The sequence below is a fragment of the Notamacropus eugenii genome, chromosome 2 (genome assembly GCF_028372415.1).
Source record: "Notamacropus eugenii isolate mMacEug1 chromosome 2, mMacEug1.pri_v2, whole genome shotgun sequence".
Classification (NCBI taxonomy): Eukaryota; Metazoa; Chordata; class Mammalia; order Diprotodontia; family Macropodidae; genus Notamacropus; species Notamacropus eugenii.
Window position 1 is genome coordinate 79,601,338 of NC_092873.1, and position 21,066 is coordinate 79,622,403.

At 40.4% G+C, this 21,066-nt stretch overlaps 1 protein-coding gene and 1 pseudogene across 2 annotated transcripts; both read left to right on the forward strand.

Annotated features, from left to right (window-relative positions):
* The first annotated feature begins 2,565 nt into the window (after positions 1 to 2,565).
* LOC140523566 (large ribosomal subunit protein uL30 pseudogene) lies at positions 2,566 to 3,171 on the forward strand (annotated as a pseudogene).
* A 256-nt stretch (positions 3,172 to 3,427) lies between these two features.
* Positions 3,428 to 7,350, forward strand: MOGAT3 (monoacylglycerol O-acyltransferase 3). Of its 2 annotated transcripts, none has more exons than XM_072641344.1 (8): positions 3,428 to 3,832; positions 4,033 to 4,129; positions 4,270 to 4,377; positions 4,479 to 4,549; positions 5,047 to 5,251; positions 5,506 to 5,680; positions 5,987 to 6,183; positions 6,276 to 7,350. In XM_072641344.1, exons 2-8 carry the CDS (start codon positions 4,057 to 4,059, stop codon positions 6,428 to 6,430), a joined length of 984 nt encoding a protein of 327 aa, XP_072497445.1. In that variant the 5' UTR covers positions 3,428 to 3,832; positions 4,033 to 4,056; the 3' UTR covers positions 6,431 to 7,350. The 2 variants fall into 2 exon arrangements, with proteins under 2 accessions (XP_072497445.1, XP_072497446.1); XM_072641345.1 differs by having other exon boundaries at positions 4,479 to 4,513; positions 6,276 to 6,617.
* Positions 7,351 to 21,066: the final 13,716 nt, after the last annotated feature.

Sequence of the window (21,066 nt, forward strand, 5' to 3'; positions counted from 1 at the left end):
CTAAGTAGGTGATTCAGGGCAGGATTAGGGAGCTGTTAAGGAGTGGTTAATTCTTTTTTTTTATTTTTTAATGTTTAACATTCACTGCCATACAATTGAGATTTTATCCCCCCCACACCTACCCCCCACTACCCCCCTCCCTCCCCACGACTGCATACAATTCTGTATAGGTTCTACATATACTTTCCTATTGAGTATATTTTCACTATAGTCATGCTATGTAGTCAGACTAAGATAAATGAAAGAAATCGTATAACAAATCAAAACATGATACACAAACACATACACATACACAAACATGATCTGCTACATTTTGTGAATGACTTCCATATTTCTTTCTCTGAGTGTGGAAGGCATTTTGCCTTGAGAACCACCTTTGGGATTTTTTTTTTTTTATAAGAAGTTTTTGCGTTATTACAAAATTCCAAGTCTACCAGAAAAAACTCTCGCACACTGTGGTTGTTGCTGTGCACAAAGTTCTCCTGGTTCTGCTCCTTTCACTCAGCATCAGGTCATATAAGTCCTTCCAGGCCTCTTTGAAGTCTTCTTGTTCATCATTTCTTATGGCACAATAGTACTCCATTACATTCATATACCATAATTTATTCAGCCATTCCCCAATTGATGGACATCCCCTTGACTTCCAGTTTTTGGCAACTACATAGAGTGCTGCTATAAATATTTTTGTACATGTGGGACCCTTTCCCATTTTTATGATCTCTTGGGGATATAGTCCTAGTAGCGATATTGCTGGGTCAAAGGGTATGCACAGGAGTGGTTAATTCTTAAAGGAACATGCACTTTGGTATCTACTGGGAAGGTATTTTACCCAGAGTTCATTGGGAAATAGCTCAAGGGGGAGCTACATTGGGGTGTTGTTTTAGGCCTGAAACATCACTAAGTCAACTAGCAGTCGGGACTGACCCAGGAATACCAGGCTGCTCTCATCAATGTCTTGTTAGACAAGATAAATGTGAGAGTATACCTATGTCTAAGTCTAGGATACATGTGATTGGTCAGTGAAAGTAAATATTATTATATGACCCAGTACACAGCTGGTTCAGCCAGTATGCAACTGGTTCAGACTCATAAATTCTATAGGTACAGTTGGCTACCAAGAAGGGAGATAATGGTTGTTGCTGGGGCAGGCTGTGTCCTTGGGCTGGGGAGAAACTCTGGGATAGTGTTTTGAGGCTAGGGAAAAATGTGATTTTTAGAGAAATGGGATTTTAGAATTGGGGTCCAAGCACATGCAACCAAGCACCACATCACCACCGGTATCCTAACTTCCTAATTACATGCCTCACTGCCTCGCTAGAATAGCAGGAGTGTCCATGTGATGGAATGCTAGTCACCGTCTCTAGTTAGCCATTGTCCCCAGACTCATTCCTCATATTTCCCACAGAAACAGCAGGTGTGTCCATGTACTCAACCATAATCAATATCCACCTAATCTCAGACAGGACCACAATAGCTAGCCCATCAAAAAGCAGCACTTCTAGGACACCTGAGCAAGATGTGGACCCCAAAACAACAGAAGGCTAAATAGACAAAAACTGTCCTTTGGGTGAATTTATGAAATAGAAAAGCTTATTGTGATATCATTATCATATATTAATGCTCCCCCCTTTTGGGCTTTTCTCTATGTGTTGTAGGTGTGCAGTTCCATGAAAGCCAAGACCTTTCTCCCATTAACTAATTACCCTTGACAAAACCCTTCTGCCTTTGCGATATTCATAATTTTTGTTGTGTAATCACCATCACTGCACTATAAAATTGACTGTCCTGTCTTACTGGAAGCTTGGAACCCATTCTGCTTCATGAGAGGTGTGACTCTCAATAAATGCCTTCACTTGGATTGGAGGTGGTCTGAGTCTGAATTCTTTGAGACAACCCCCACAACACACCATGAAACTGCAACACTACAATTCTCAGACAGAGAATTTACCACACACGCATCCACTATTGTCCCATGAGTGACTCTGGGTCTCTTCTTTCCTTGCCTTCCCTGTGCCTGGACTTTGGAAGAGGTTCCAACCTTACATGCAATGCAGACATGTGACATGGCAGGCATAGAAAAGGAGATTAGGTCCTGCTTCCCTTTTCCCCCAAACCTTGACTTGCTCCTTATTGGAGAGTAGGTTTGGGGATCTTTTCAGGAGCTGGAAGCCTGTGTATCATTTGAGAGTGATTTTGCGTGTGTGCGTGTGTGTGTGTGTGTGTGTGTGTGTGTGTGTGAACTGCTCTGTAAAAGCCCTGTATCAGGGGTGTTTGAGTGTCATGGGGGAGGTTGAGTGGCTCTGTGTGCGTCAAACCTTTGTCTCAAAGTGGGAGCCTCCAATCCTCAGCAGAGCCAAGGTGGAAGAGCTTGCAAAGATTCTATAAAGATAACTAATGTGGACCTATATAAAATTACTTGCTATCTTGGGGAAAAGAAGTGGAGGAAGGGAGGGAGAAAAAATTTTGAAAGTTAAAATCTTATAAAAGTGAATGTTGAAAAAATAATAATAATTTTAAAAGACTCTATATAGAGCGCTCTCTCTCTTTTTTTTTCTGGCTGTAATCATGGTAAGTGTAGTAGAAAAGAAGAAACTACTATGGGTTCCAGAATCTCTTCTGAAAAAGTGAAAGACCTTTGAAATACTGAAGGCCAGACACCCAAAGAAGAAGACGGCTATAAAAAAGTTCCATAAGATATGGAAAAAAGAAATCTATGAAAAAGCTAAAGCTTACCATAAGGAGTACAGACAGATGAACAGAAGGAAAATCTGTCCAGCTAGAATGGCACACAAAGCTGGCAACTAAGTTAGTTTTTGTGATGAGAATCATAGATATCAATGGCATAATCCTCAACTTCTTAAGTATTGAGGTTTCTTCCTTTTCACCAAATCTTCAATGGTACTTTTGTTAAGCTTCATATGACTTCAATTAATGTGCTGAGGGTTGTGGAACCATGCACTGGCATTGGGTTATCCAAAGGTGAAGTCTGTGAATGACTCCATTGACAAACCTGAAACAGAGAATTGCCCTTATTGCAAAATTTCTTGGTAAATATGGGATTATCTGATGGGAAGACTTGATCTATGAGATCTACCCTATTGCCAAGCACTTCGAATCTTCCAACAACTACTCATGTGCTTTAAATTATCTTTTCCAAGGGGTGGAATAAAGAAAAAGACTTCACAATTTGGGGAAGGTGGAAATTCTGGTAAGGGGAATACCAGATCAGTAGGCTTTACAGAAGAATGAACGATCTCTACCATGATTATTATATTAATAAAAAAAACTAGATAGAATGCCTCATTCCAGCTCTGCAAAGAACTCAAGGAGTATCTCAGAACTGCCACCTTTTTCTGGTCTAGGAGTTGCTTAGTTCGAGGTCCAGCCCTCTTCTACTCACCCATGCCCCACCCTTGAGGGAAATGGTATCTTCCAGACCACCGCCCCGCCTCTATGACCGAAAAAAAAAGGCGGGGGCAAGACAAAAAATTTTTGTCTTTCTTATGCGTGTGTGGTGGGAGGGGGTTAGGGAAAGCTGAGATGTCCAAGAAGCCCTCGATGGGAGCAGGGGGGTGGGTGGGGTGACCAGTTCGGTCGTCTTGACCCATCCCCCTAAGATCCGTATCTAAAAGTAGGTTGTCCAGGATCCATAAAAACGGAGCTAGCAGGAAAGACAAGATCTCTCCAACCTCAGTCATCAGTAAGCACCTTGGTGTGCAGCTTCTTACCTAGTTTAAATAGCTGCCTTCAGGGACGTTGGACCTTGGTCCCTCCAGTGCCGTACCTCCTACTGCTGACTTTTTTCTGTTTCTCCCTGAGGCTAACCAGAAAGGTAAGTCAAAGGTCAAAGATTAATTTTAAGTGTAGACAAGGAAAGTCTGGGAAAATTTCAGAGCCTCAGAACACTCTAGACCTTTCCTCTGGGGAGAAGTGCCCACAATTTTTCTTCCTCTCTTCCCATCCCTTCCTACTTTCACTGTCCGTTAAGATTTCATTCCTTAGCCTCCCTTTGGTCACTTTTTTCCCTGCTAGATTTAACTTTCACCGTCTCCCACCATGAAGACCTTGAAGAAGCAGAAAATAGAAATCTTCAGCGTTTATCATTTTGTACTCACCTACCTCTTCATGGGTGAGACTGGCCTTTATCTGGGTGGTTGAAGGGATAGGGCATTTGGGGTGGGGAGAGTATGAATAGAGAGAGGGAGGGGTGAGTTCCTGGACATTAGGGTCTTTCTCCCCCAACTTCCACCCCTTCTCGTCTCTTTACAGGCCTCTTCTTCTCCTTTCTTCTCATTTTTCTTCTCTTTACGCCGTTCTGGTTCCTCTCAGTTCTCTACATGGCGTGGCTTTATCTGGACTGGGACACACCGGACAGAGGTGAAGAATGACCCAAACGGAGGGAAAATGAGGGAGAGATGGGTGGGGGTAAGGGCGCCTCTCAGACTACACCTCTCCACCTCCCCCTTTCCTCTCCGCAGGAGGTCGGCGCTTTGAGTGGATAAGGAAGTGCAAGGTTTGGGAACATTTTAGAGATTATTATCCCATCAAGGTGAGAGAGGGATATTGGGCTTGCCTGTCCCTCATTTCCTAATACTGCCCCTCTCTCCTTAATCACCCTGTCCTTCTGATCATTCGTTCATCCTCTCTTCTTAATGGGCTAATATATAAAACTTGTGTCTGGGGTACCGTAAGAAAAGGGAGGTGGTCGTGGGGTGTTGGTGTGCCTGTAATCTACCTGTGCCGACGCCTATTTTAATACCTGCAATTCTCGAGCTGAAAGGTTAGGATGGTAAAAGGTTTTCCCATTCCTTCAGGGGCTGATCTTTGGGTATTTTTGACTGCTAGTAGAGATTAAATTCCTAAATTTCCATGCTTGCTCCTGGGAGAGGGCGGGGCGGGATTCCAGTGGGTAGCTGAGAGGGAAGGGTTCTCTAATCTCAGGAAGGAGGCTTTTAACCAGAGAGATCTGCGGGCGGGGGTCGGTGTTGGTGTTTCAGCCCGTGTTGCTCAGCTCCCCATCCCCACACACATCCCTTCTCCGCAAAGCTGGTGAAGACGGCAGAACTGCCCCCAGACAGAAACTATGTGCTGGCCTCACACCCTCATGGGATCATGTGCGCTGGAACTTTTTGTAATTTTGCCACCGAGAGCAACGGCTTTTCCCGTCAATTCCCGGGTCTTCGGCCTTTCGTGGCTGGACTGGCGGGCCTCTTTCGACTCCCGGTATACCGGGACTACCTCATGAGCTGTGGTGAGTGTCTATGGATGCATATGTGTGAATTCGTGATTGTGGTGGAGAGGAGACGGCTTCCGAGATCGGTGTACTGGGGCTACATCATGAGTGTGTATATGCATGCATGCATGCATGTGTGCGTGTGTGTGTCCGTGATTGTGGTGGGGAGGGAGGGAAAAGGAACTCATCATTCCACCTAGGGCAAGGGGGTTGGGGGAATATTGGGGGAGAAGAGTGAGCTCTCGGGTCCTGGAGTCTGAGTCTGTCCGCAGGACTATGCGCAGTGAGCCGTCATAGCCTGGACTTCTTGTTGTCGGGGCCCCAGCTTGGCCAGGCTGTGGTCATCATGGTCGGGGGCGCTGATGAGTCACTGCATGGGGTCCCGGGAAAGCATTGCCTCACACTACGTAAGCGCAAGGGGTTCGTGCGCCTGGCTCTGAGGCATGGGTAAGTTTGTTGATATCAACGCCAAAGAATGGCCCTGGATGTAGGGCTATACCATGGAGGCTTAGGGCAGCTAAGTGGCCCAGTGGATAAAGTGCTGGGTCTGGAGTTAGGAAGACCTGAGTTCAAATAACTAGCTATGTGACCCTGGACAATCACTTAACCCTGTTTGCCTCAGTTTCCTCATCTGCAAATGAGAAAGAGAGGGCAAACCACTTCAGCGTCTTTGTCCCCAAAATCGGCAACGGGAATGTGAAGAATCAGACACAACTGAGGACAACTGAACAATAACAAATCTCTGTCCTACAGGGCCTCTCTGGTTCCTGTATACTCCTTTGGGGAGAATGAGATCTTCATGCAAGCATCTTTTGGGAAAGGATCCTGGCCCAGGACTTTGCAGGAAGCTTTCAAGAGACTGATAGGCTTTGCTCCCTGCATATTCTGGGGCTGTGGTCTCCTCTTCCCCTGGGGACTATTGCCCTTTCCTGTGCCTATTACCACTGTTGGTGAGTTTCTTTCTCTCTGATGTTGCTGCTCTGGGTACCAGGGTCACCTCTTCTGGGTTTCCTTTTAACCCACAAACCCTTTTCTCCTTTAGTGGGCCGCCCCATCCCAGTTCCCCATCATCCTAATCCCAGCCAAGAGGAGGTTGACTGGTACCACAAGCTCTACATGGAGGCCATAGAACAGATGTTTGAGGAACACAAAGAAAGCTACGGGCTCTCTCCTTCCACCCATCTCACTTTTGTTTAGGGTTCTGTCCCTGTGTCACCACTGCCCATTACCCCGATTCTATACGTTTCCCCATTCCAGCCCTAGGCCTAGCCCTTTGCAGGTGTGACCCTCAGAAGTGGATTGAGACCTGCCCTTGCTTGGAAAACACTTTCTCCCTCTAATAAATACTCTTCCCTCCCTCTGGTCACATGGAGGAATAAGTCAAGTATGAAAAGAGCACCTATTATGTTACTAATGTAGCTGTGACTGTCCTAGATAGAACACAGGAATACCCTCTACCCAGGAGTTGAGAGGCAATTAGAAAGCTCTATTTAAAATGGTGTGAAATTGAGTGCTAATCTGTGGGGGATCAGTAAAGATTAGAGCAGTCAGTGAAGTCTTCTTGTAAAATGTGGGACCTGAGCTGGATTTTGAAGGAGTTAAGTAGGTAGAATCTGGCTATTCAGAGACTTTCCAAGATTTAGGTGGGGCTGGGAAGAGGAAGAAGGAGGAAGAAATATAAACATTTGTTGACAAGGAAGTGAGTTTTGTTAGCTACAGGGGCAGCCTGAAAGGAAAGGTTGGTTGCTCCCTGGGAAGTAGCAAGAAATAAAGTTGGTAATGTAGGGTGAGGTCAGATGAGGGACTGGCTATGCTGAATTTGCCTCTCCCTAAGATGAGGTAGTAGAGATTCCTTGGAAAGGTAGATGGAGGAGGGACTTATTTATTCCTAGAATTGTAGAATGATAAAATTAGAAAGGACCTAAGGAAAAAATAATACAGTCTATAGTTTTCTCATTTTACAGATGGAAACTTCATTTAGCCTGGTAATCAAGGCTATAGGGTCTGACAGTAACCTACCTTTTTCAACCTTATTCCTTTTGTCCTATATATAATTGTACGTTTCAGCTATACTAAACTTTGAATTCAATGAAATGTTTATTTAGATGAATTTATTACATACTTACTCTGTGGGTCTTTATTAAGGTTCTGTCTCCATGCCCATGTTATTATTTCTTTTCCAACAAAATGCTTATAATGTTCTCCAAGTAGCTGCATCCCACTTATCCTTCAGTATCTAACTTTGGTTTCACTGCCACCTCCACTTTGATGATTGCTCCAGCCCTCACTGATTTCCCTTCTGAGTTCCTACAACACCTGGGACATCAAGTTGAATTGCTGTGAAGGTTTGGTAAAAGGTGATGTTGGCCTTCCTGGAACTCAACATGGTTTCACTTTGATATGCATTCTCTTACCTTTTTGCCTATATTTGCATCACTCTCCCTTCCTCAATTTCCTCACTCCTCTTCCCATCCTTATCTTTGCCTGCTGAGGATCCCTTTTTTCTTTTTTTTTTTTAAATTCTGAATTTAAACACCAAAAAAATTCTCTATGTCCATCAGAACACAAAAGAGGATATGATGTACTTCCACTTCATGCTGCCTATTTAAAAAAAACCTAAATAATAAGTTCTTATGCTACTTTAAAAACTAGTCTGCTTGTCTATGCTTTCTTATCAACTCTTCTGTGCATTTTAAAAAATGTTTCAGTGGCCTCTTTTTATTTTTTTCAGACTAACAAATATTTATAAAATAAATATTAAATATTAAAAAATAAAAATATTTTATTTTTTTTCAGGTTAACAAATATTTATAAAGCTATATGTCCTTGCCGAGGAGAACCCTTCTACATGCAGAAGGGATCCTACTCCATCCCATCTTCTCCAACTGATTGTCCCCTCTACCATTCCACTCACTTATCTTTAGTCTCTCCCTATTTGCTGCTTCTCTACTGCCCATAAATATGCCTGTGTCTCTTCCATCCTCAAAAAGCCCTCATTTGATCCTTCCATTCCTGTTAACCATCATCTCATCTCTCCTGTCTTTATTGGCCAAACTTCTTATGAAGGTGTTTTACCATAAGTGCCTCCAATTCTTTGCCTGTTTTCTTCTTTCCTTCCTTTCTCTTTCTTTATTGTTTGCATATCATTTATTTTTGTAAAATTTTAATATATTTGGTATTTTATTTTCCTCCTGATAACATATAAAAACAATTTTTAGCATTTGTTTTCTAAAATTTTGAGTTCCAAATTTTCTCCCTCCCTTCCTCACCTCCCCCATTCCTGAGACAGCAAGCAATTTGATGGGGATCCCTGTACCTTCCCCATAACTCTATGGGGTGTTCTTCTGATACTAAAGGAAGAGACCAAGTATCCCCAGACTGATTATAGGTAGTAGTTTAATCAGTCATTATGAATACTTAAAACAGGGGCAATCTTTGGTCTGGGGCGCCAGCCAGACAGTTTAGTGGATCCCTGCAAAGAATTCCAAAAATTCACTGTAATAATAATAGAAAACAAAGGTAGGAGGAGCTAGAGAGTGCATCACTATTGATAGGATGATATTTTTGGTTTTCTGCTCAGTAGTGAGCTTGGGTGTTAAGCCAATGTTATTCCCAAACGTAAGTTTGTGTATCAATCATATCCCAGTTACATATATGTCACAATATTCTCGTTATAGCTTTCATAGATCATAGTATCTTAAGTTATGACTTAGTGTCTAAGATATAATTCAATATCTAAGTTATGGTTATTAACAGGTTGCCATGTGTGGGCTTCCACCTTTCACAGAGTTTAAGTTTTTATGGTTTTTCACTTATTACTGTATTTCATGGCTTTTTCCCAACAGGAACCCTATTAGTTATACATGTATAATCATTCAAAAATATGTCCATATTAGTCATGTTGTGAAAGAAAATACAAACCAAAAAGTCCCAAGAAAAATAAAGACAGTAAAAAGAAGTAAGTTTCAATTTGCATTCAGACTCCCATCAGTTCTTTCTCTGGAGATGGATAGCATTTTTCATGGTAAGTTCTTTGGAATGGTCTTGGATTATTTTATTGCTGAGAATAGCTAAGTCATTCATAGTTGATCATTGTACAATACTGCTGTCTTCTGGTTCTGATCATTTCACTTTACTTCAGTCCATGTAAGTCTTTCAAGGATTTTCTGAGAACATCCTGCTCATCATTTCTAAGAGTACAATAGTATTACATCACAATCATATACCCCAAAATGAATGGTGTCTTTCCTGTTTACCTTTTTATACTTTTCTTGAGTTGTCTTATACTTGAAAGTCAAATTTTCTATTTAGTTCTTGTCTTTGCATCAGAAATGCTCGAAAATCCTCAGTTTCATTAAATATCCATTTCCCCCCACAAGGATTTATAATGCCAATCAACACAACACACAAGGCTGGTGCTGTGAATATACAGGGTCAAATGGCACAGTATAATAAACACTCTATTCAAAAGTGAAACTTATTCAAGAAACTAAAGCATAACATTCAGAATCCATAACAACTTATTACCAGGGTGGTCATATGGCCTTAAAAGAAACACATCATCCAATATATAACATAACACAGTATGTAACATGGCACACAGCATATATCATTGCATTCAGTATATAACATAGCATGCCCTCACCTTATACTTGTTTATATAATCAGGGGGTCCCAGACCAGGGTCTTCCTTAGCACAACACCCTGGACAAGTCACTTAACCCCAATTGCCTCATCCTGGGTCATCTCCAGTCATCCTGATGAATATCTGGTCACTGGATTCAGATGGCCCTAGAGGAGAAGTGAGACTGGTGACCTGCACAGCCCTCCCTCACTCAAAACAAAGTCAAATGCAAGTCATGTCATCATTTCTCTGATGGCATGGTCTTCTTCAGCAACGAAGGGTGAACCTTCGTTCAGAAGTAGCAGAGAATAGCACACATTCCACCTCTAGGTCATGGTAGGTTACAAACCCCTCAATCAAAACAGAGTGTCCAAGTAAAGTCCTCTTGGGGGGGGGGGTGTCCTTTCCCTCATATGGCTGCTGCAGGCTCCCACCTGGCCCTCTCACTGCTCCTGCCTTGCTGCAAGGCTTTCATCTTGACTCGGGGCTGACAACCGATCTCCATGGCTCCTCCTTCAGGTCTGTGGGCTGACCACTCCTGGCTCCTACCTGGATCCTGATGCAAGCAGCTCTCTGCTCCTGCTCCTTGCTTTAGCTCACAGGGGAAGGGACTGCTCCATTCCAAGCTCTCTTTCCTCTTGCCTGGCCACAGGTTCCAGAGGCTCCTGCCTGCAGTTTCTGTCTCTGGGAAAACAAACCTTACCAGGCCAGCAACAATATTTACACACATTATCAGCACCACCACCTCAATTCACTTGCAAATCCCAGAGGCTCCTTGATAACAGTTCTTAAAAGGGCCTAAACTAAGCTGGTTTCCTGTGGGTGGATCTCTACCCTTCAGCTCAATTCACTGTCACAACTGGAAGGCTTCTCCAGTAAGTCTGTGCTGCTGCTGCTACTTCCACTACCACTAGCCTTCTCAGTGTTCCAACTCAATGCTCATTTTCTTCTTCTGTCTGGTTTTCTCTTCATGCTCAATAGTCAACATTCAATGCTCGATGCTCATTTTCTTCTGGGTTCACATCCATAGAGGAGGGGGCACTTAACAACGACTACCAGAGTATCCTTCAGGACATCAAGAGTTCTTAGGAGTGAGCCCCAAAGTGAAATTAATCTTCCAGTTTATATATGGCTTAACTCAGCATTTGATTGACTCAGTGAGGAGATCCCATGTGCATAGCCCATGAACATTGTATGTGATTGTCTGAGCCCATCTGTATAGCCCACATGCAGTTACCTGACTGGCTTCACAGCAGAGAGCCTAGGTATGTAGTGCTGAACCTCGGCATCTCATTAGCTCAATGGCCAAAAGCATGAGAGTCCAGGATCCTCAACACCTAATGTCAAAGGAGATTAATCCTTCAGATATTCACAATTTAGCCCAAGGCTGGGAAACTGAATTTCAAAAAAAACCAACAAAAAAGTCCCATCTTGCTTGCCATTATAGGATAATACTCATTTTAGCTGGGTAGCTGATTCTTGGATGTAATCCTCACTCCTTTGCCCTCTGGAATTTCATATTCCAAGCCCTGTGATCCTTTAATATAGAAGCTGGCAAATCTTGTGGTATCCTAACTGTTAGACCCCACCATATTTGAACTGTTTCTCTTTGGCTACTTGCAATATACTTTCTCCTTGACCTGGGAGCTCTGGAATTTGGCTGTAATATTCCTAGGAGTATTCATCCAAGATCTCTTTCAGAAGTGAATGGTAGAATCTTTCAATTTCTATTTTACCTTATGGTTCTAGGATATTAGGGCAGTTTTACTTGATGATTTTTTTTATCATAGCTTTCAGGTAGTTCAATAATTCTTAATTTATCCCTCTCAGATCTATTTTCCAGGTCAGTTGTTTTTCCAATGAAATATTTCACATTTTATTTTATTATTTAACTTTAGATTTTGTTTACTTGTTTCCTGTTGTCTTATGGAGTCATCTTGCCCAATTCTAATTTTTAAGGAATTATTTTCTTCAGTGAGCTTTTGTACCTCCTTTTCCATTTGGCCAATTCTGTTTTTTTTTTTTTTAATGTAGTTCTTCTCCTTAATAAACTTTTGCATATCTTTTTCAGTTTGACCAATTCTGAGTTTTTCTCATCAGTGGATTTTTGTGCCTCTTTTGCTATTTGGCCTATTCTGTTGTTTAAAGTGTGTGTGTGTGTGTGTGTGTGTGTGTGTGTGTGTGTGGTGTGTGTGTGTGTGTGTGGTGTGTGTGTGTGTGTGTGTGTGGTGTGGTGTGTGTGTGTGTGTGTGTGTGTGTGTGCCTCCACCCAGACGTTCACTTTGTTTTCATGATTTTCTTGCATCACTCTCATTTCTTTTCCCATTTTTTTCTTTGCCTCTCTTATTTGATTTTCAAATTCTTTTAGAGTTCTTCCAGGAATTCTTTTTTGGGCCTGAGACCAAGTCTCATTTTCTTTGAAACTTTGGATGTAACAGTTTTGACTTTGTTGTCTTCTTCTGAATTTGTGTTTTGATCTTCCCTGTCACTATAGCAACTTTCTATGGTCATGTTCGTTTTTTGTTGTTGTTTGCTCATTTTTCCAGTCAATTTCTTAACTTTTAACCTTATGTTAAAATTGGGCACTGCTCTAGGGGTAGAGGAGACACTGCCTAAGCTTCAGGGTTTTTGTGCAGTTGTTTTCAGAGCTAGTTTGGGGGGTACTGTAAATTTTCAGTTCTAACAAGGTGGAAGAAAAGGTGTGTTTACTACTCTCCTGGTCTGCACTCTGGTCTGTAAGTGACCATAAGCACTCTGTTTCAACCTGGAACTGTGACCAGGGTTCATACTCACCACCACTAGCACTACCACCACTGCTACCACATGGCTGTTCATATTAGGTCATGTCTCCTCTGTCAGTTCTGAAAATTTCAATATCTGGGTGTGGAGACAGTGGCATGCTGGTAAATGCTTAGCAATCAGCTTTTGGTAAAAAAAAAAAAAGTGTGCAGGACATACTTTTAAGTTTAATCTGCATTATTAAGATTTTATCCATCACTTTCTTGAGTCTAGACAATCAACAAAATAATAAATGAAGCCCTGATTTGTACCACTTGCTGATTTCTGAAGTGTAAATACTCACATTGAGAATTTAATAACCAATTCTTCAGAGGCTGTACACTGGCTCCAGCACCTTCTTAGGTGAAGGAGTCCCACGATGTGTACTAGTTAAGATGACTACAGCTAGTAGTGATCTTGAAAGGCAGCCTCATTATGTTTCCATTTCTTGTGAGATGGGTCACACAGAGCCTGAGGGTTCAAATCCCTTTAATTAAAACAGACAAACAAAAAACCAGAAAACAACAATCACCACCAAAAAAATCCCCCTGCCATCCCTTAGGTAAAATACAATCCATAAGGAAGTAAAAGGCAGTATCAGGAAAATAAAAGCAGGTAAAAACCACCAGCAAGAAATGAAAATCAGTCAGCAAAGAGGTTCTTTGGTGTCTCAGGACCTCCCCTCTAAAGTCTTAAAACTGTTTTTATACCTCTTCAAAGGGCCCTACAGCTGGGTCCCAAATCAGTCTACCTTGGAACAAAGTTTACTAAAACTGTCCCACATCTGATATGTAGCATTTTGGTACTCAACAGGGCTTGGTGGGTGTAGGGGACGGCCCGCGTCCCTACACTGCTCGGTGAAGTGGTTGAAGAAAAGAGGCACGGGAGGCGGGAAAAGATAGACCAGTTCCGTTTATTGATCTGAGGGTCAAGGTATTTATAGACAGAAACTGTAGGTCTACATGAGATTCTGCTCATCTCCAGTTCCCAGAGATTTGGCCAGTCCTATTGTCTTTAAAGACTGTTAGCCTAGAGGACATCTATTTTACATATCCCTTGTCTTCTGTAGTTCCCATGTTTGTCTTATAGAGACAGCAACATCTGGGGGGCATGGAGAGCCATTCCGGATAATAATGAGCACAGTCTCAAAGAACAGTTTCCCCAAAGGTCTTTCCTGATCTTGTCAACAGCACTCCACCCTGGCCCTCAACAGGTGGGTATGTGAGAATTAGCTAGCTTAAGCCTTACCAGTTCTGGTGAAATGTTGTGGTTGTTCACAGTATCAGATTTTTCTGACTCCAAATAACATGCTGTCTAACTTTAAATCCTATGATGTAAGGATAGAGGCTTTCAGAGGAGGCCATATCTGGCTAAGATGTTCATGTGAAGGAAGGCAGTCCACAGCCCCAGTCACAGGTCTATGGGGAGATGAAAGGCAACTGATAAAAGCCAGCTCTGTTGGGCATGATTTTTTGCCTGAGACTTATCTTGTAGGGGAGACACCATTTAGCACAGAAACTGGGAAAAGGATTGGGTGAACTAATACGAAGGATGGTGGAAAGGCTAATATAATATCTCAGAGGGGAAAAATGCTTGACCAATGTCTTCAGAAATCATTCAACAAACATTTGAGCCCAGGGTTCTAGTTAGGTTCTGCTACTACCTTTTTTTCCTATTTGTATTTATTTATTTTTAGTTTACAACATTCAGTTCCACAAGCTTTTGAGTTGTGAATTTTTTTGCCCCTCCATCCCCTCCTCCCTCCCCAAGATGGCATGCAATCTGATATAGGCTCTGCATATACATTCACATTAAACATATTTTCACATTAGTCATGTTGCAAAGAAGAATTGTAACCAATGGACTGAACCACAAGAAAGAAGAAACAACACAAGAAAGAGAAAGAGCAAATAGTATGCTCTGATCGATATTCAGACTCCTTGATTCTTTCTGGATATGGACAGCATTTTCCATCATGCGCCTTTTGGAGTTGTCTTAGACCCTTGCATTGCTGAAAAGAGCCAAGTCTATCAAAGTTAGTCATCGAACAACGTAACTGTAACTCTGTATAATGTACTTCTGGTTCTGCTCCCCTCACTCATCTGCTACTGCCTTTTGTGTGAGCTTGGACAAGTTATATAACCCCTCTGGGTTTCAATTTCTCATATAAAATAAAGGAACAAGATTAAATAGTCTCTCTGCTCTTGTCCCAGCTCCGACCTTATGTATTACTTTGCCATTTATTTCTTTCACACAGAAGCCTTCAAACATGTACTCTGTCTCTTTACCTTTCCTGGTAGGGTTCATTTTCATGGAGTAGGACCAGCCTCAAATAGCAATAACACAAGAGAGGCTCAGTGGAGTGATACAGGATCTCCCTTATCTTGTACCCTTGGCCCAAATCCAGAAGATATGCCATTCTCCATGTCCCAAATAGGGGTCAAGGGATTTTGCCACCAGTTTTGGCTAACAGTTACATAGCATTTTAAAGTTTACAAAGCTTTTGACTTATTTTTTCTTGTTTGATCCTTACAACATCCCTGGGAGATCAGTGCTATTATTATCCCCATTTTATAGATGAAGAATCTGAAGCAGACAGAAATTAAACACTTAGCACTGTACCTAGCACAAGCTGGTGCTATTGCCTTCCCTTCCCTCATCTTCTTCTTAGGGGACTTGCCTGGGATCACACAGCTAGTACAAGTGTCTGAGGCTAGATTTGTTTTTGTTATTATTATTATTTCTTAAGATTTTTATTTATCATGAATTTATTATTATTTATATTGTATATTATTATTATTTCTTATGATTTTTATTTATCATGAAATCACATTAAAATTAAAAATTGCCAAGTGGTACAAGTTTTAATAAATTTTTCAGGTTTTCTTCTTGTTTATTGTTTATATTTAATGATGACTGAAAACAGTGAAAATATACAACTCTCACTCATCTCTAGTCTGAGACAGACTGACCATGAATGCATTGCCACAGGTCATGTGACAAACAGGAGATAGTGCACAGTGGCATCCCACCTGCCAAGTTACATGAGGGGCACAATAGTGACTAGTGGGGAAAGTGGGTTAAGTGGGGTATAGACAAAACATTCATTACATCTTTACTTTCTTTCACATTCCCTACTTTTTTCGTGGGCTGCCTGAATTCATTTAGTGGTACAAGTAGCCCGCGGACTGTATGTTGTGCAGATCTCCTTTAAGCAACAGTTATGCTTCTAATAAGAAAAACACTTAAAACAATTCAATTTTCATATTAGGATTAAAAAGTAGGTAACAAAATTTCAACCTCCCTTATGGCATTAGCTAAATCTGAGTATTTCAAATGAATATTTTAGATAAACAAAGAAATAATGGAGAATCAAAGTTAAAAATGAAGAGTAAAATGCCAATGGATTTTGTTATCTTAGAGCAAAAGATCTGTCTCTGAGAAAGAGCATGCTCAAATTAAATAAACTTATGTAGTTAGTTTAAGACAGGGTTTAAAAAGTATTTAGTTATATTTGTGTCAATAGGAAAAATATTAAGAATGTGTACATTAATAGAATTATAGGATTACAGATTAAAAGCTAGAAGGGACTTTTTAGACGTAATTAAGTCTAGTCTCATTTTACAGGTGAGGAAACTGAAGACCAAAGAGGTTAAGTGAACTTAATTTTGCCCAAGGTCACAGAGGTTTATTTTTTTCTGAACAAATGATTGCAGAATACTTACGCCTAATGCATATAATGCTAAGTAGAAATGAATTAGTGGAATAGAAGCTTGAGTAGAATGGCAGTGTTCAAAAACATATTGTTTACTGGAAACATTTAACCCAGAAAGACTCAGCCAAACTCAAAATAAAGGGATAATTTCAAATTGATGAGGTAGCCAGCAAATCAAAAGGAAGCAGGAATGGATGGTCTTAGGCAAAGTTGAACTGATACATTAGAACTATAACAAAATCAATAATCAGTCAAAAAGTATTTCTCTGGCACAAACTAGAAACTATGCTAGTTGCTAGAAATACACTGACACAAATGAAATTGTTTTTTTAAGGAGCTTACATTGTACCTGGGAAATAATATGTTCAGATTTATGTGCGGAACTTCCATATATACATTCTATATATGTAAAGAAGCTATGAATAAAATAAACATAGCAAGGGCTGCATCAGGAGTACATTTATATAGCAGATAGTGCTTGAGCTAAACTTTGAGGATTTTAAGAGATGGAGGTGAGAACAACAACAAAGGAAAAGCTAATAGTCTTGAGAGAAATAACTAAAAAGTCAGGAATAGTATGAAATTTTAACCCTTCATTAATAGAATAAGAAAAATCAATATTTCAACAAATCTGCAATCTCACTGATGAGAGTACTTACCTCCCCCATGGGTGCGTATCTCAACTCATCCATGCTTTCTTATTCTGTGTGATTCTCAAGCAGATTCTCCCATTGATTTTCCCCAAAAGCATTTACCCAATCTTCTGGAGTACTTGTTCTAAGTCATTTTCTATTTCATGCATTCCAGCATATTCTTTGGGTGATGCATTTATTATTTTTTACTCTTGATATATTCCATATTTTAACCAATCTAATAATCTGGGAGTTCTTAGATTTTGTTAGAAATTGGGCCATCTTGATTTGAGAAGTGTGAATTGTTTTAATGGTAATCTTTTGCAGGAAATGGTTATCTGAAGCTAGATTTGAACTTAGGTCTTCCTGACTCCAGGTCCCTTGTTCTGCTCACTGTGATACTAGTAGACTGAGGAGACAGGGTAGAAACAGAGACTGTGAAGAGGGCTTTAGTGTAGCCTATAGTCTGTGCTAGCAGTTAAGAGAGAACACAGGATTTTTCCATACCTTCTTCCATTCTTGCATAGGTATACTAGTGTAACCAAGCCAGTATGTAAAGTGAAGAGTCCAGGTTGAGACCTCTCTTCCTCTAGGACAGTAGAAAAAGCACTGGGAGTTGAATTAGATGACTTCTGAAAGTCCCTTGAGGGCAGCTAGGTGGAGCACCAGGTCTGGTGTCAGGAGGATTCCTCTTTCTGAGTTCAAATATGACCTCAAACACTTACTGGGCAAGTCATTTAACCTTGTTTGCCTCAGTTTCTTCATCTGTAAAATTAGCTGGAGAAGACAGCAAATCACACCAAGAAAACCCAAAATGGGGTCACAGAGAGTTGGGCATGACTGAAACAACCAAACAACAAATAGAAAAAAGCACTGGGAGTTGGATCTATGAAGGTACCTTAAAGCTTCAGCATTCTATAATTTTGAACTTGAAAGTTCCCTTGGACAATGAAGGGTAGAGGACTTCCTGTGGTATAAGGTGGTAAAGACTAGTTGGAGCCCTGGAGATCATATTTTTCCTAAGAAGCAAGGGCACCCAGGTAGGTGGGGGTAGGTGGAGTCATTGAGATCAAGAAAATACTGAAGTCAATTAGGTAGATATAGAGAGGAAACAACCAGATCTAATCTGGAAAAGTAAGTAAATGGGTCTAGAAAGACCTTACACAGATATGCTGTGTTCCTTGGAAGGTAAGGAAAGAATTCAGGATAATTCCTTGAAATTAGGAAGCCAAAGAATGACCTGAAATGAGTAGGGGTAAGTTCTGATCAAGATGACTGCTTGAATGGAGCTCTACTCAACCCAGCTCCTACAGCCCTACTCCATAACAAATAATAATTGAGAAATCCATTGAGAAAATGCATTAAATGACTCCACTCACCCCAGAACTGTACAAGTCAACCAGAAATCCATGTGAAATAGGAAAGGGGATCTTCCAGAAAGCCTCAGTATAACCTCCCAGAATGACCAGAAATAGACCAGAAATACTTGTAACTTGAAAGGAACTTTCTGGAGGCAGCAAATGTGGTTAGCATCTCCAAAAAAGCCCCAAGATGGTTGCCAGGAATGGCAGTGACCAGTTCAGGAACATCTCAGGTCTAGGGATTCTGACATCCTTAGCACTTTGTCCTGAGACGGGATGGAATACCTTGAAGATCCAATACTCTGAAGCTCAAATATCCAAGGGAGCCTAAAACCTACTAGTGCCCTTAGCATAGACACACCCTGGGAGATGAAGGTCAGCACAGGAAACTGAGTGATCCATGTTGAGACCAAGCAGGGCAGACTCTCTTGCCCAAAAGTGCAGCAGAAATCAGAGCCTGGCCTTGGAATATAACCCCAATTCAAGCTCTAATGCCTAAGATGTGAGTAAACAGAAGACACAAACCACAATAGATCCAGAGATGCCCCAAAATCCAATTTAGAGAAAGAGGCTAATTCTACAACCTCGAAGGGGGAGAATGAATTTTCTATAAAGGCTACATGAATACCTGAGGGGAAAAATGAGCAAGAGATATAAAAGAATGAAATAAAAGTTTGGAGGAAAGAATGAGGGGAAAAATAGCTTAGAAGAGAAAGTGATAAAATTTACCATGTAACAAACTTATGAAAATTAGAACAAAGAGAAATGAGTGACTCCATGAGACAAGAAATATTATAATCAAAAGATTGAAAAAAATAAGAAATTGTAAGTTAACTGTTATCAGAAGCATTTGACTGATGGAACGTAAGGTCAAGAACCCGAAGGGTAATAATGAAAAAGTGGTAATAAAGAGAATCTATTCTCAAACCGTGCTACAAAGGGAGAATCATTAAAATGATTTTCTATGGGATAAAAGGGAAATTGATCAGTGGTACACAATATATAGAAGCAAATGAGCCCAATAACCTAGTGTTTGATAATCCCAAAGCTCTCAGTTTTGGAGGCCTTACTATTTGACAAAAACTGCTGAGAAAATTGGACAGTGAAGGTTTCAACTGACACTTCATATCATAATCTCCAAATGGATACATGGCATAGATATAAAAAGTTATATCATGAACAAATTAGAGGATCAAGGAAGAAATTACCTTTTATATCTATGGATACAGAAGAGTTTATGACAAGTAATAGTATTTTATTTTGAGCAAATAAAATTAACTTTTTTCACAAACAAATCAAATATAGTTATAATTAGAAGGGAAATATTTGCAAGTTCATCTGATAAAGATTTCATATCCAAGATATATAAAGAACTGATTTAAATTGATAAGATTAAGAGCAATTCAAATGGTCAAAGGATATGAATAGTCATTTTTCAAAGAAAGAAATCTACACAATTAACAACTGTATGAAAAAATGTTCTATCTCACTAATAATTAGAAAAGTGAAATTAAAGCATCTTTGAGGTTCTATATCACATCTATCAAACTGATCAAAATGACTGATAATAGAGAAAAATGAGAAACATTGGAGGATTGTGGGGGGGAAAATGTACAGCTATGCACTGTTGGAGGAGCTGTGAAATGGTCCAGCTATTTTGGAAAGCAATTTGGAACTCTGCCCAGAAAATTCCCAAACTCTTTATGCCCTTTGACCCAGCTATGCCACTATGGGACCTATCCCCCAAAGAAATCAAAGAGGAAAAGGAGTTATATGTGTAAGAATATCTACAGTAACTCCTTTTATTTTTTCTTTAATTTTTTATTTATTTTTAATATTCACTTTAAAAAATTTGAGTTCCAAATTCTTTCCCTCCTTCCTGCCCCTTCCTCAATTATTGAGAAGGCAAGAAAAATGTATCCTTTACACATGTGAAATCCATTATATACATGCAAAACACATTTTCATATTAGCCATGTTGCCAAAAAAAGGCAAGAAAAATAAAGTAAAAAATATGCTTTAGTCTGCACTCAGAAAGCCAGGATTTTTCATTTTTGAAAATGTGATTATCTATTTCATGGGTCACAAGATAAATTAATCTAAAAAGTAAGAATATACTCACTTGTTGAATTGTTAAACATATTTTTGGAGAGGTAAGATTCACTGCCACTTAAAGAGAATAATCATTACATGGTTTATCTATATTTTTGATGACTTTTGTTTTTGTAATAATGTGCTTATTCAGACTTCAGTTTCTCAGGGCCAGGTCATCTATATAACTCCTCAGGGATCCAGGGCACCCTGAGGGGTTTTGGGGGTATCTATTGCTGCCATTGGCTTGAGCTCCCACTGGCTGTGTTCTACGCGTACTGGGGGCAGATCCCCTGGAGAAGAATTCATGGACTCAAGCATTGTTGAGGTCAAGGTAAAGATTTATTATGCTTTTCAGGGGGCAAGAGTTCTTAGGGGACCTGCAGCCTTAAAGGAGTACAGAGAAAGTTTATATAGGATATTCTATAGGAAACATGTGCCAAATATGCTAACTAGGTGTTTTGGGGTGGGATTAGGGAGTGGTTAAGGAGTAGGCAGTTCTTAAAGGAACATGCACTTTTGGTATCTACTGTGTAAGTATTTTACTCAAAATTCATCAGGAAATAATGCAAGGGGGAGCTACACAGAAGTGTGGTTTGAGGCCTGAAGTCACTAAGTCAACTAGTGGTCAG

Bases quoted from the DNA above. Each gene is read 5' to 3' on its own strand.
- MOGAT3 (XM_072641344.1), top strand. From the start codon at position 4,057: ATGAAGACCTTGAAGAAGCAGAAAATAGAAATCTTCAGCGTTTATCAT. The intron at 4,130-4,269 runs GTGAGACTGGCC...GTCTCTTTACAG, and splicing joins ACTCACCTACCTCTTCATGG to GCCTCTTCTTCTCCTTTCTT. The intron at 5,681-5,986 runs GTAAGTTTGTTG...TCTGTCCTACAG, and splicing joins CGCCTGGCTCTGAGGCATGG to GGCCTCTCTGGTTCCTGTAT.